Genomic DNA, 13,583 nt, shown 5'->3' with positions numbered 1-13,583 from the left:
TAGAATTAATGTTATATACTAAAGTATGCAGTCTTAAAATGCTGTGTAATGATTGTTGATTTTTCAGAGCATTATTTCTAATGACAAAAAGCAATTTTCAGCCTCCTAAACTAAAGGATAAAATGAAGTGGTAAGTATTTTTGTGCTACTTACTTTTATAGTCATGAGCAAAAAAACAGAATTGAAATTTTAAAATCTGATTTTCAAAATTTCTTAGGTCAAATAGTTTTCATCATTTTGTGAAAATGGCACTTACCAAAAATCCAAAGAAAAGACCTACTGCTGAAAAGTTACTGCAGGTATTTTTTTTTTGCCCTGAAAAATGTCTTTTTTCAAAAGGTAAGATGTCACTTAATCAAGACTTCTAATAAGTACTATATTGTTTTATTTTTATAGCACCCGTTTGTCACACAGCCTTTGACACGATCTTTGGCAATTGAACTGTTGGATAAAGTGAATAATCCAGATCATTCCACTTACCATGATTTTGATGATGATGATCCTGAGGTAGGAACTGTTTTTACCATTTTTACCAAGTGGTATATGTAATGTTTGTGTATATAAGTATATACATCTCGGAATCAGTTTGCTTAAGGTCTGGGTCTAATTTAAACTCATGAGGGAGGAAATAACCCCTTGATTTTGCCTGTCCTAGAGAAGTCATGAGCTGAGTTTTTTTCTGTTGACTCTTTTGGAAGACTGTTTTCTGAAAATATTAAAGGTAAAGGCTGGTGCTCGCTTCGGCAGCACATATACTAAAATTGGAACGATACAGAGAAGATTAGCATGGCCCCTGCGCAAGGATGACACGCAAATTCGTGAAGCGTTCCATATTTTTAACACATATATATGGAATTTAGAAAGATGGTAAAGATAACCCTATATGCAAAACAGAAAAAGAGACACAGAAATACAGAACAGACTTTTGAACTCTGTGGGAGAAGGTGAGGGTGGGATGTTTCAAAAGAACAGCATGTATACTATCTATGGTGAAACAGATCACCAGCCCAGGTGGGATGCATGAGACAAGTGCTCGGGCCTGGTGCACTGGGAAGACCCAGAGGAATCGGGTGGAGAGGGAGGTGGGAGGGGGGATCGGGATGGGGAATAAGTGTAAATCTATGGCTGATTCATATCAATGTATGACAAAACCCACTGAAATGTTGTGAAGTAATTAGCCTCCAACTAATAAAAAAATTAAAAAAAAAAAAAAAATAAAGGTAAAGGCTGCATTGCAGGCAGGAAGGTCCAATAGTAAAGGCAGAATCATCTAATCCACTTCTTGAAATTACTCTAGTTATTTTAAAGTAGTCATTTTAGATGAAGTTGCCAAATAAATAATCCATTGTAAAAGAGAATGCAAATGGGAACCACCTATACAAGATGTTAGAATATACACAAAATTTCTGTTCTGTTTTCTTCTCAAAAAGAATCCATGTACAGTACTTCATGAGTTATTAGTGGTTAGTGGGAAGTATAGGATTGACTTTGTTGGTGACTAATACCCTAATTGTCTGCTGTGTTTATCCAGTGTAATTAGAGAATTAATTAACCCTAGTGTATGGGAGAATAGATATAAAAGGAAGCTTTCACTTTGTTTGGCATATGTAACATTCCTAACTCAGCTAGTAATTGTGACACCAAAGATCAACTCCTCTATGTTACATGTCAGGATTCTGTTACTGATTATGTAGCTAAGGTGGATAGTCTTGAACTTGACTGGCTTTTAGAAGGTACTTAAAATGGTGTAAATTTCAGCGATGATACAAGAAACTATGGCTCTCAGTGGTCAGAAAGATGGTCTCAGCTTACCTTAGGTCAGAGAACCTTTCTATCAATTCACTATTCTAACTTATATTTAAACAACTGTAAATAAGCCACTGTCCTTTTGTTTAAAGGTCTGGAAAGATATTTGGAAATTAAAAAAACTTTAAAATTATTAAATATTATTGACTTTATACTAGGGAGAAATTGGGTTTTATTGTTTTGCTTTATAAATTCTTCTTTAATTTAATATATAGGTGTTGCCTTGATTTGGATGGTAGTAAAGGACTGTAAAAATGATCAAGTGAGCTGAAATCCTGCAAAGCAATCTAAATTGTCCATAAGGAAAATTATAATTGTTTTGTGATCTTAAAAAATTTTTGTCAGAAAATTAAAATCTCTCTTATTGTCAGTTTTAAATGTATAGAGAAGTGAAAAATAGTAAAACTAGTATTTTATTTAGTACATTGTGATATATTAGAACCTGTGAGAATTGTTTCTTTTCTTTGTTTAAATAAAAAAAAAAACACTTCAGTGGATTATTTCACTATCAAGTGGTCTGTTTATTGAGTAGATTGCACAGTGTCTGCCTTCTTCTTGTCATTTAACTTCATGACACAGAGCAGGAATTTTTATGCTTTGGTGAATGTCATTTTCCTAAATTCAGAGTGCCTCTAGCATTTTATCCTTTGAACTTTCAATGCATGAAATAATCTCAGTACTCTGTGATGTGGATTTTTTGCCCCTTCTTCTCGGGCGTCTTCATCCTTGTTATCAGAACGCTCCCCGCTGTCTCAGGTTCGCCTTCGCTGAGTTGCGTGGCTGTGTGTCTGCAGTCTCAGCGGCAATGGCAGCATTCTCACTATCGTCTGTTTTATCTCGTACTTTCATTTCCAACATTAATCCAGAGTGATCACTTTCTACTTCTTTGCAGCAGTTTTATCTTTGTTGGCTAATTCCCTCCTTGAGTTACGAGTTTTTGTAAAAATGCCACATGAGTATATTATCCCTGGGAGACAGGGAAACACAGCTACACGCTTTGCTGTCTGTGCATGAGTTGAGTAACAGATGCTCAGGGGTCGGTCACAGACGGACTTTGAAAGCAGTGATGTGATTAGCCACTGATCGTGATGTACACCTGTCATTATAGACAGACTATAAATCGTCTTGCCTGGTAGCTCAGTCAGTAAATAGTCTGCTTGCAGTGCGGGAGGCCCGGGTTCAATCTCTGGGTCAGGAAGAGCGATCCCCTGGAGAAGGAAATGGCAGCCCACTCGAGTATTCTTGCCTGGAGAACCCCATGTATAGAGGACCCTGCTGGGCTACAGTCCATGGGGTCACAAAGAGGTGGACACGACTGTGACTAACACACACACATAAATCTATAGTCACTTGTGGACTGAAGAGCTCACAGTAAAGTTTCTATCTTATGCAATTACAATCAATATACTGAATGTTGATAAGATACTAATATACTGAATAACATATAATTTATAATTTATAATATACAATTAATATATTGGTGACTAAAATTTGAATCATGTTATAGAGGACGAGTATAATTTAACTATGTTATAGTAACTGGAATTCGTGCGTATCGAGATTCAGACATGGACTACCTGCATTCTTCCAGTGCGTTAGATGCTGCACTGTTGTCTCTCACTTCATCCTGTTTACTTGTTGTGCTGGATTATAAAGTCCTTTAAAATGTGTTTAAAGAGGAGAAATAATAAACCAAATGTAGAGGCAAGCTGTAGAATAAAGGCTCTTCTGAAATTTTCTCATATGGCAGAGAAAGAAATTTCTCCTTATCAAGACTGTGTTATTGGTGTTTTAATTATAGGTTAAGGATGGGGGTAGCTTTTCTTCTGACCACAGTTTAAGATCTTTTTATTTTATTTTTTTTATCACTTTCCCCAGAGAAATTTATAGTAATTTATACATACATACTACAGTATATGTTATGCATAGAAGGTAATATCTAACAGTCTTATTATTTGTAAATGATTTGTAATTGCTAAATGCTGTGTTGTCACTCAGAATTTGAATGTGTTGAGTATTTCAGCACTTGCTGATACTGTATATATATTGTGGAAACTGAATTCTCTTGAAAATATTTAGCATGTGCACTAGTTCTACTTTAGTCTTTAGTTTTTCTTTAATTTATCATACATTATTCACAATGGAAGAAAGTCCACTTTTCATGTAGGGTTCCCATGTAATTTCTATTTTAGAAGTATTGCATGTTGAAGTAATTGTGATTCTGGTTTTTACTTGATAGTATTTTCTTCTATATGTTAACCCATTTATTAGGTACAACACTGTAAGATTTAACAACTTTATAATTACACCTTTGAAGCTGGGAAAGTAAAACAATTCTCGTAGAAAGGGCAGATTTCATCCATGTTCACTGATAACGGCAATATGTGTTACTAATCTAACATGACACCTATTTTTTGCTTGTTTTTGCTCCAAATATTGTTATCAAAGGTCCAGGGTTTTTCTCATTCTGCAGCTAACTAGCTGAATGTCCTCATCTATAAAATGAAGATAAAGATTTGTTTCACAAGTTTGAGAACAGAATGGGCTAAGGTATATGAAAGCACTTTGTAAACTACAACTCACTGTGTATGTTTGAAGTTTAAGTACTTACTTTTAAAGTTATTTTTGCTTCTGTTTTATTACCCACTGGTGTTTTAATATTTGGGTCTCTCAGATTCATATATCTTTATTTCCTGAGAGACGTCTACACTGAGAACAGTTAACTTGGGACCTGTTCTTGATTTGCCATAAAGAGTCTTAAGAATTCGAGCTCAAGTGTTTATGAATTACATTTTCCAAAAAGGTAGATGTAACAGTGTATCTTCCTCACAGCTAATAACTTCAAAGATAATGTTTCACACACAGGGAGAAAAACCTATTTGGTACATGAAATAGATGCTGGTATGTAGAGTATATAGAATGAAGTTGCAAAAGCTTTTCAGATAGAGCCATTTTTACTCCATAAGGATTAGAGAATGTCCATGTGTTAGTATTAACAGGAAGAACTCACCCCCACTTCCCCTCGCCTCAGGATACCTCTCTCTGAACGTGACAGTACACATAGAGAGGTTTTAATAAAGTAAAAGGAAAGAAAATAAAGTGCTACTTCTACAAGAAAAAACACTAAGGTGGGGGAAATGTTGTGTTTACTAGGTAAGACCATAAATCATTTATGCCTTTAGCATTATTTCATTTATTTTATCCTTGATATAAGAAGTTGAGGCAGATTTTTTTTTAATTAGTTTTCTCTGAAACAGGGAAAGCTTGCTGCAGCTTTTGAACACCTCTTGTATTGTCAAAATATTCATTTTTGAATATTTATTTATGTTCAACTCATAAGAACACTCCTATATTCACTTATAAGAATATGCCTGCAATGCGTGAGACCTGAGTTCAATCCCTGCATTGGGAAAATCACCTGGAGAAGAGAATGGCTATCCACTCCAGTATTCTTGCCTGTAGAGTCCCATGGACAGAGGATCCTCGCGGGCTACAGTCCGTGGGGCCGCAGAGAGTTGCACACACTGAGCAATTGGCACTTTCATAAGAAAACTTCCTGGGAACCTGCTGTGGATAATGTTTATCCCTAATCTCAAGCTCCCAATCTGAAGAGAAAAGAGTTTTCAATTTGCGGTTGCCATTTAAAAATAATAATAATAAAGTTGTATTTTGTTCCCATTTTACATGAAGTGAGAGATTTCTTTCATATGTGGGTAATTCTGTGGACAAGACAGTGACTTGTCTGTGACTTTGTTCTTTCCCAGCCTCTTGTTGCTGTCCCACATAGGATTCACTCAACGAGTAGAAATGTGAGAGAGGAAAAAACACGCTCGGAGATAAACTGTAAGTATATATTGTATAGAGTTTGTAATTTAACAATGAAAAATAAGATTTCAAGTTGTAATTTGGTTGCCGCTATTTTTGCTCCATTTTCTTCCAAATAGTTTTTATGTTTTAGATGCTTTGAAAGGTAGAGTTTAATTAAGGCAGTAAGAATTTTGTTTTCTTGCTCCTAGGAGCTTTCTGGCGGTGGCTGGGGATGTGTATTTATGTTGTTATTGTTTGGGAAAAGGAATAAAATTCCTAGAGTAGGCAGGATAGAAGGAATCAAGGCAGCGCTCCCTAAACTTCCTTGTTAGTAGCACTTGCCTAGAGAGCTTGCTAAAATGCCCTTCCTGATTCAGTAGTTCTGAGGTGAAATCTGAGGTTCTCTGCTTCTGACAAGCTCCCAGGTTACATAGAAGCTGATGGTCCAGAAGAGGAGAGGGCTGCAACCTTAAAAGCTAAGTAATGCAAATAGGGACAGACACTATCACCATTTAGTAGAAAATAAAAAAGAAATGCAAAGATGAATAGATCTGCCTGAGGGGTGGAGTCATACAACTGATTAGTAACAAGCCCAAGATCACTCAGCTTCCAGGCCAGAGGTCTTTGGCTCCACAGAAACCACCTCGGCACAGGTGTGACCTTCACCTCGGCACAGGCACCTGTGTGACCTTCACCCTGGAAGTCCTTTGTGAACCTTCCTTTGGAATTGTGGCTGGACCTTATACTGTGTATTAAGTTCTTGGCAGATTTTGGTGCTGGTGCTACCTAGAAATGCTCATATAAGATGGAAATTCTTGAAAGATAAGCACCATCTACTTGGCAAAAAGCCCAGGACTGGGATTTATACTTTGCCTACAGTCAGTTTTGTGACCATGTTAAATTACCTTTGTAGCTCCCACTGAAGCCATGTGGTTTAAATTTGCTAATTTCTCCTCAAAAGTGTTTTTCTGAAAATGACAACCTTAGTATACAAGCATTCCCCATTAAAAATAAAATCTGTTATTCTTATTTATTTTATTTATTATTATTATTTTACTTTGGCTCTGATGGGTCTTTGTTGTGGCATGTGGGCTTAGTTGACCCGTGGCATATGGAATCTTCCCAGACCAGGGATGGAACCCGCGTCCGCTTCATTGCAAAGTGGATTCTCAACCACTAGACCACCAGGAAAGTCCCCCATTATTTTTTAAACTCTAAAAAATTCATTTATTTTATTTTTGACTGTGCTGGGTCTTTGTTGCTACGCGTGGGCGTTCCCTAGTTGGTGGCAAGTGGGGCCACTCTAGTTGCAGCACGTGGGCGTCTCATTGCGGTGACTCCTTGTTGCAGAGCATGGGTTCTAGAGCACGAGGGCTCAGTAGTTGTGGTACAAGAACTTAGTTGCTTGGTGGCATGTGGAATCTTCCCAGACCGGGGATTGAACCCATATCCCCTGTATGATAGGTGGATTCTTAACCATTGGACCACCAGAGAAGTCCTCCATTATTTTTTAATATGTGAAAGTAATTACAATATGTCTTTGTCATTTCTTTAATAATACAAAAGGTGATTAGAGATGCCTTTGTAGTTGATTCAGAAAACCTTATGTGTTCAGTACTATTGAAAATCTGAAGTACTTTCTATTATGTTATCCAGTTATATTTTTAAGTTGTACTGTCAGGCCCTTTATTGCAAAGTGTAGTTACCTCTGGGTCCTTCTTTAGTAGTTTGTATCAGCTCCTAACTACATATGCGTGTATATTTTATTTAGCTAAATACCGTCTATTTAGCTAAATACTGATTTTTCTGAGATTCTGATACATCCTGTTTTTGGTGGGAGCAGGTGATACATGATGGACATTTTCTTCCCATTTACCTGTAAGAAAGGTGTCATGTCCCTCCAGTATGTTGAGGTAGTAACAGGATTAAAATCACCACTTCTTATAACTTGTGGGTTTGATATTTGAGCCTTTAAAATCTTATACAGTGTTCTAGTATATGCTTTCTTAGGATGTTTTATGATTTTATATGAGATTTATAAAGAATAGGCAGTCATGCTATTGACAATAAAGACAGGCTTTGAAAAATAACTTATTTTAGTAGTCGTATATCTTTGTTCCTTTAATAATGTTTTATGTTTACGATTACATGATGTCTCTTCATGTAACTGAGGTTTTCTATTTATTAAGCTAAACGGTGTTAAGGCAATATTTGTAAAAACTGACTCACTTTCAGAAAAGTCTTTCCCTCTTAGAAAGTCCCCTCTGCCTTCAGTTAAATATGATAAGCAAAGACTTGCTTTGAGAAGAAGTAATTCTGGGGCTCTTCTTGTCTGCCATAATAGGATCAGTTTTGACCCTAATAGTATGATGAGTCAGCAAGTGATTATGTCAGAGCTGTTTCAAAGAACTAAGAGGGAGTTTTCATCTGGATGCTGCCGCTTAGTCACTTCAGTCGTGTCCAACTCTGTGACCCTATGGACTGCAGTCCACCAGGCTCCTCTGTCCATGGGATTCTCTAAGCAAGAGTACTAGAGTGGGTTGCCATGCTCTCTTCCAGGGGACCTTCCCAACCCAGGAAATGAACCCGGATCCCCTGCGTCGCACACAGATTCTTTACCACTGAGCCACCAGGGAAGCCCTTTCATCTGGATAGTAAAACATAAATTTACAGTTTGTAACTTGACGTATGTTCAAGGAGATAGTAGCAGAAACAGAGATCAAGACAGTTACAGATAAGTAGGAATTTTCTACATTATTAAAAACATCATAAATAGTGCTACAGCCGGGGGTGATTGTCCAGCAGTTATTTGAACAGAAGCTGGAAGGTCCTGTGGCAGAAACTGTCGTAACTTTAGGGAAGTTGGAAAGAACAGAAGAGTGATACCAATGTAAGGCGTGAAGAATGAATCTCCAGAGGGGCTTTGTGACTCTTTCTGGGAATGCATTCCCACAGAGTATAAGGGTGTTGAATACCTGTGACAGTTGGGGTCCTTTCCTTGTTATGAAAGTTAGTCTTAAGACAGTATCACTTAAATCCACGCACCTTATCTTTGACAAAGGAGGCAAGAATATACAATGGAGAAAAGACAATCTGTTTTACAAGTGGTGCTGGGAAAACTGGTCAACCACTTATAAAAGAATGAAACTGGAACACTTTCTAATACCGTACACAAAAATAAACTCAAAATGGATTAAAGATCTAAATGTAAGACCAGAAACTATAAAACTCCTAGAGGAAAATATAGGCAAAACACTCTCTGACATAAATCACAGCAAGATCCTCTGTGACCCACCTCCCAGAATATTGGAAATAAAAGCAAAAATAAACAAATGGGACCTAATGAAACTTAAAAGCGTTTGCACAGCAAAGGAAACTATAAGCAAAATGAAAAGACAGCCTTCAGAATGGGAAAAAAATAATAGCAAACGAAGCAACTGACAAAGAATTAATCTCAAAAATATACAAGCAGCTCCTGCACCTCAATTCCAGAAAAATAAATGACCCAATCAAAAAATGGGCCAAAGATCTAAACAGATATTTCTCCAAAGAAGACATACAGATGGCTAACAAACACATGAAAAGATGCTCAACATCACTCATTATCAGAGAAATGCGGATGCGGATCAAAACCACAATGAGGTACCATCTCATGCCGGTCAGAATGGCTGCTATCAAAACTTCTACAAACAATAAATGCTGGAGAGGGTGCAGAGAAAAGGGAACCCTCTTACGCTGTTGGTGGGAATGCAAACTAGTACAGCCACTATGGAGAACAGTGTGGAGATTCCCTAAAATAACTGGAAATAGAACTGCCATATGACCCAGCAATCCCACTGCTGGGCATTCACACCAAGGAAACCAGAATTGAAAGAGACACGTATACCCCAATATTCATCACAGCACTGTTTACAATAGCTAGAACATGGAAGCAACCTAGATGTCCATCAGCAGATGAATGGATAAGAAAGCTGTGGTACATATACCCAATGGAATATTACTCAGTTATTAAAAAAAATGCATTTGAATCAGTTCTAATGAGGTGGATGAAACTGGAGCCTATTATACAGAGTGAAATAAGTCAGAAAGAAAAACACCAATACAGTATATTAATGCATATATATGGAGTTTATAAAGATGGTAACGATGACCCTATATGCGAGACAGCAAAAGAGACACAGGTGTAAAGAACAGACTTTTGGACTCGGTGAGGGTGGGATGATTTGAGACCATAGCATTGAAATGTGTATTATCATATGTGAAACAGATCGCCAGTCCAGGTTGGATGCATGAGACAGGGCGCTCAGGGCTGGTGCACTGGGACGACCCTGAGGGATGGGATGGGGAGGAAGGTGGGAGGGGGGTTCAGGATGGGGAACACATGTACACCCATGGCTGACTCATGTCAGTGTATGGCAAAAACCACTACAATATTGTAAAGTAATTAGCTTCCAGTTAAAATAAATAAATAAATTTTTTAAAAAAGGAAGACAGTATCACTGTGCCCCCGTGCTCAATAATTATGCAGTTCAGTGAAAACAGACATTTCCCATGTGATGATAGCAAGGCAGACAATGCATGAACCTGTCCTCATGTAGCTTTATTAGAGATGTAATTTTGCTATTTGGTGACAGGTGTAGGTGAGAGTTGTTCAGTAGGCCTCTATCAAGGTGAGATACATATATATGTATGTGTATATATATGTGTATGTATGTATAACATGTTTTAGTATCTTACTAAAAACTATTTTGTAATCTTTGATGTGTGATCATATGTGAACAGGCATGAGGAACCCATTATTGAAGAGCCTGCTTATCTCCAAGAGCCAGAATTTTATATCTAGCTCATAACAGCTATAAAGCATATACATAGCTCACACACAGCTGTGTATTTTTAGGGCTGTTTCTCAGCCTTCTTTACGTGTGCTTCCTATTGCTAAATGCTCAAATCTCATGATCTCCTTTCATTGTTATTAACATTCACAGTAATCATACATACTAAGCTAAAATCAAAACAGTTACAAAATGAGTGTGCTTTGACATATCACTCGTTCCCCTGCCTCGATTGAAGATTGTTGTTTTCGCTGGAGCTCAGGCTGTCCCTAGTTGAGCTGTAATATTCTGACTCTGTCTTGCTTCTTTTTCGTGTTTTCTATTTGTGCGCCTGCTTTTATCTCAGTGGTCTTGAATGCAGGTATAAAAGCAGATAGTGACAGTGAGATACAGAAATTAAAGACAGAGGTAGTGAATCATTCATTAAATTAGAATAGCAGGGGGAAAAGTGAATTAGTATAGTAAGTTTATGTTGGCTCTAATATTTAGGTTATACTTTCGCTGTAGAAATGTGCTAGTTATTTATTGTTGTCTAACAAATTACCCCAAAAATGTAGCAACTTAAAGCAATAAACGTTTATTATCTCACACACATTCAGGGATCCAGGACAGCTTGGCTGGGTGGTTCTAGCCCAGGGCCTGTCACGAAGCTCCAATCAGGGTGTCGGCAGGGGCTGCAGTTTCCCAAAGGCTTAACTAGCATAGCGGATTTGCTTCCAGGGTTACTCACATATTGTTAGCCCAAGACTTCAGTTCCTTGCAGTGTAGCCTGTCCATAGTGCTGCTCAACATGACTTCCTCCAGTGCCAAGTGATCAGTAGAGAGAGCACCCAGGACAGAAGCCTTATCTCGGAAGCTATATGCCATCACTGTGCCGTCTTCCTCTCATCACATAGGCCACCCCAGGATGTAGGAAGGGACTACACAGCATTATGAAGGTCAGGAGGCAGGACTCATCAGAGACCACCTTGCAGGCTGGCTTTCAGAAATACTCTGCCTGAATTGCTGTCTGTCTATAAAGTCCTAAGTTAAGATTGTCTGTGTTTAATGCTGGGTCACAGTGAAGTTAGTCCTGACATAATTTTGCTAATCATCTTTGGGTTAATAGATTAAGCTTTAACAGCTTAGACTTTCTTAGGTTTCTTCCAGCTAACAGATTGTTTATTTAAATCTTTGGATATTAATCAATCTATAGGAAATGGTAAAATTAAATGTGTTTTGCTATGGAGTAACTTTTTAAATTATTATTAAGAATGTTGAAACAGATCACAGCTTTACTTTTTTATCTTTTTTAGTTGGCCAAGTAAAATTTGATCCACCCTTAAGGAAGGAGACAGAACCACATCATGAACTTGTAAGTAGTGTAATCTTGGAATCTTAACACTGAAAATAAATGTTTTAATTAGTCTTTGTGATTTGTTGGCACTGACTACAAAAGCTAAGTTATTAAAATTTTCTAAGCCTTTGGGGAAATAAAAAGGTAAGTAATTCTAAAATTCAAAATAAATAAATCTGTGTTGCTGAGATTAAATATTTTCAAAATTACTTTAGGAGAAACTTAGTTTTGTACCATTCTCTGATTAAATGTTTTTAATGATTTTTTTTCTTTTTTCTTTTTGCTTTGCAATTTTTGAGGGGCTTTTTGCAGATATATTTGTTAGGATAAATGCCACAGTCTTAAACAAGAATTTTGGACCAGTGATAGTGTTAATACCTCTTCTCATTAAATTTATGGGCAACTTTTTAAGAGTGTCAGCCACTTTTCTAAACATCAAGGCAGAATCCAATCTTCTTGGAGTAACTGAAATTCAGGAGAGACTAGGTGTACATAGCAGATTAAGTTTATCATTTATTTAAAGATTGCTAAAATGTTCTTTTCATGATTCTTTTTTGTTAATTTTTTATATACTGCTTTCCAGATATATGATAAAACATTAAGTGCAATCTTGGAAGCAAAATGCTGTGCAAACTTATGAGATGTTAATAGTCTACAGAGGAATAAAAAATGAGACTTAGAAAACAAACAAAATCAATCTTATGAAATTACTTAACCAAAGTTCCAGATTGTATGTTTCTTTTTTTTTTTTTTTCCCTTTCCTGCTTAATAATGAGAAGAAGGTAACTTAATGAATGCTCAGGACTGAAGTGGGAACTTTCTTCTTAAATTTAATGCTTATCTCAATCCACTTGACTAACGGCATACAAAGAGAGTCTTTAGCTTTTAATCTAAAGAGTTGCTCTCAATATACCAGCATGGAAGAAAAATTCTTAACATGTTAAGAATGTTAAAAGAAAAATTCTTAACATGATCATGTTACAGTACTTCAGCCTGACCTTTATGGAGAATGGAGAAGGTTAACAAGAAAAAGTCATGATGTTTATAAATGCCAGTTGTTATTTTCTGCTTCTCTTTTTAAGTTAGCATTGCATGTATTTAAATTCTGTACTAATTTAGTAACTGTATTATATAGCAAAGTTGTTGTGCTATTGCTTTTTTAGAAGCTGCTTAATTGGATTTGACTTTGCATTTACTTTAATGAAATGATGTAGCGGGCCTGACTGACTTCCTTTGTGGAAGCCTCCCTGTGTGAATGTGTGGCTTTTAGTCTGAGTGTCAATAACTTGGGTTTCTTGGTCTCTGCCGAACAGCGCGACAGTGATGATTTTTTGGACAGTTCAGAAGAAATATACTACACTGCAAGATCTCATCTGGTATTTCTCATCTTCTGATTTTCTTTGTCAGCATTGTTTTAGTCTTAATTGTTTTTAGGTTTTTTTTTTAATCAACCATTTTGTTCAGTTTTAATGAATCAGTTTAAGCATTGTTTTATAAATTCCTGCCAGTAAGCAGCCTACCATATATTAAGGATTATGGCAATTTTTTCTACAAGGTAAACGTATTTACTCAAAGATATTATAATGTTACAGTAAAAATCAATTTTTTTATTTTTTGTAAAAACTTTTTTTTCTCACTCAGATATAAATTTTTTCTTTAGATATTGCATTTCCCTATAAACATGCCCAGTGTGAACAATGTAACTTGTTTTAGTGAACTATAAACCATCCGTGTATATACATATCCATATATTACAAAAATAAAATATATATAATTAAAAAAAAATAATTTACCCCTAATTA

General features: G+C 36.5%; 1 protein-coding gene and 1 non-coding gene across 5 annotated transcripts in view; both read left to right on the top strand.

Moving 5' to 3' along the window:
* Positions 1–13,583, top strand: part of MAP4K3 (mitogen-activated protein kinase kinase kinase kinase 3) — a 174,056-nt gene that overhangs the window by 109,742 nt on the left and 50,731 nt on the right. Inside the window, exons 10-16 of one of the 4 annotated variants that reach the window (XM_043468393.1) lie at positions 68–130; positions 218–299; positions 397–507; positions 5,571–5,649; positions 10,248–10,283; positions 11,741–11,799; positions 13,095–13,157. In XM_043468393.1, coding sequence (XP_043324328.1) covers positions 68–130; positions 218–299; positions 397–507; positions 5,571–5,649; positions 10,248–10,283; positions 11,741–11,799; positions 13,095–13,157 — 493 coding nt within the window. The remainder of the gene's footprint in view (positions 1–67; positions 131–217; positions 300–396; positions 508–5,570; positions 5,650–10,247; positions 10,284–11,740; positions 11,800–13,094; positions 13,158–13,583) is intronic. The other 3 variants (XM_043468394.1, XM_043468395.1, XM_043468396.1) reach the window with 3 other exon arrangements.
* LOC122442829 lies at positions 732–838 on the top strand. Its single transcript, XR_006269803.1, has one exon. It is a non-coding gene; the product is annotated as a U6 spliceosomal RNA (small nuclear RNA).

The sequence above is a fragment of the Cervus canadensis genome, chromosome 5 (assembly GCF_019320065.1).
Source record: "Cervus canadensis isolate Bull #8, Minnesota chromosome 5, ASM1932006v1, whole genome shotgun sequence".
Classification (NCBI taxonomy): domain Eukaryota; kingdom Metazoa; phylum Chordata; class Mammalia; order Artiodactyla; family Cervidae; genus Cervus; species Cervus canadensis.
This window is presented reverse-complemented; position numbering and strand designations above follow the sequence as displayed.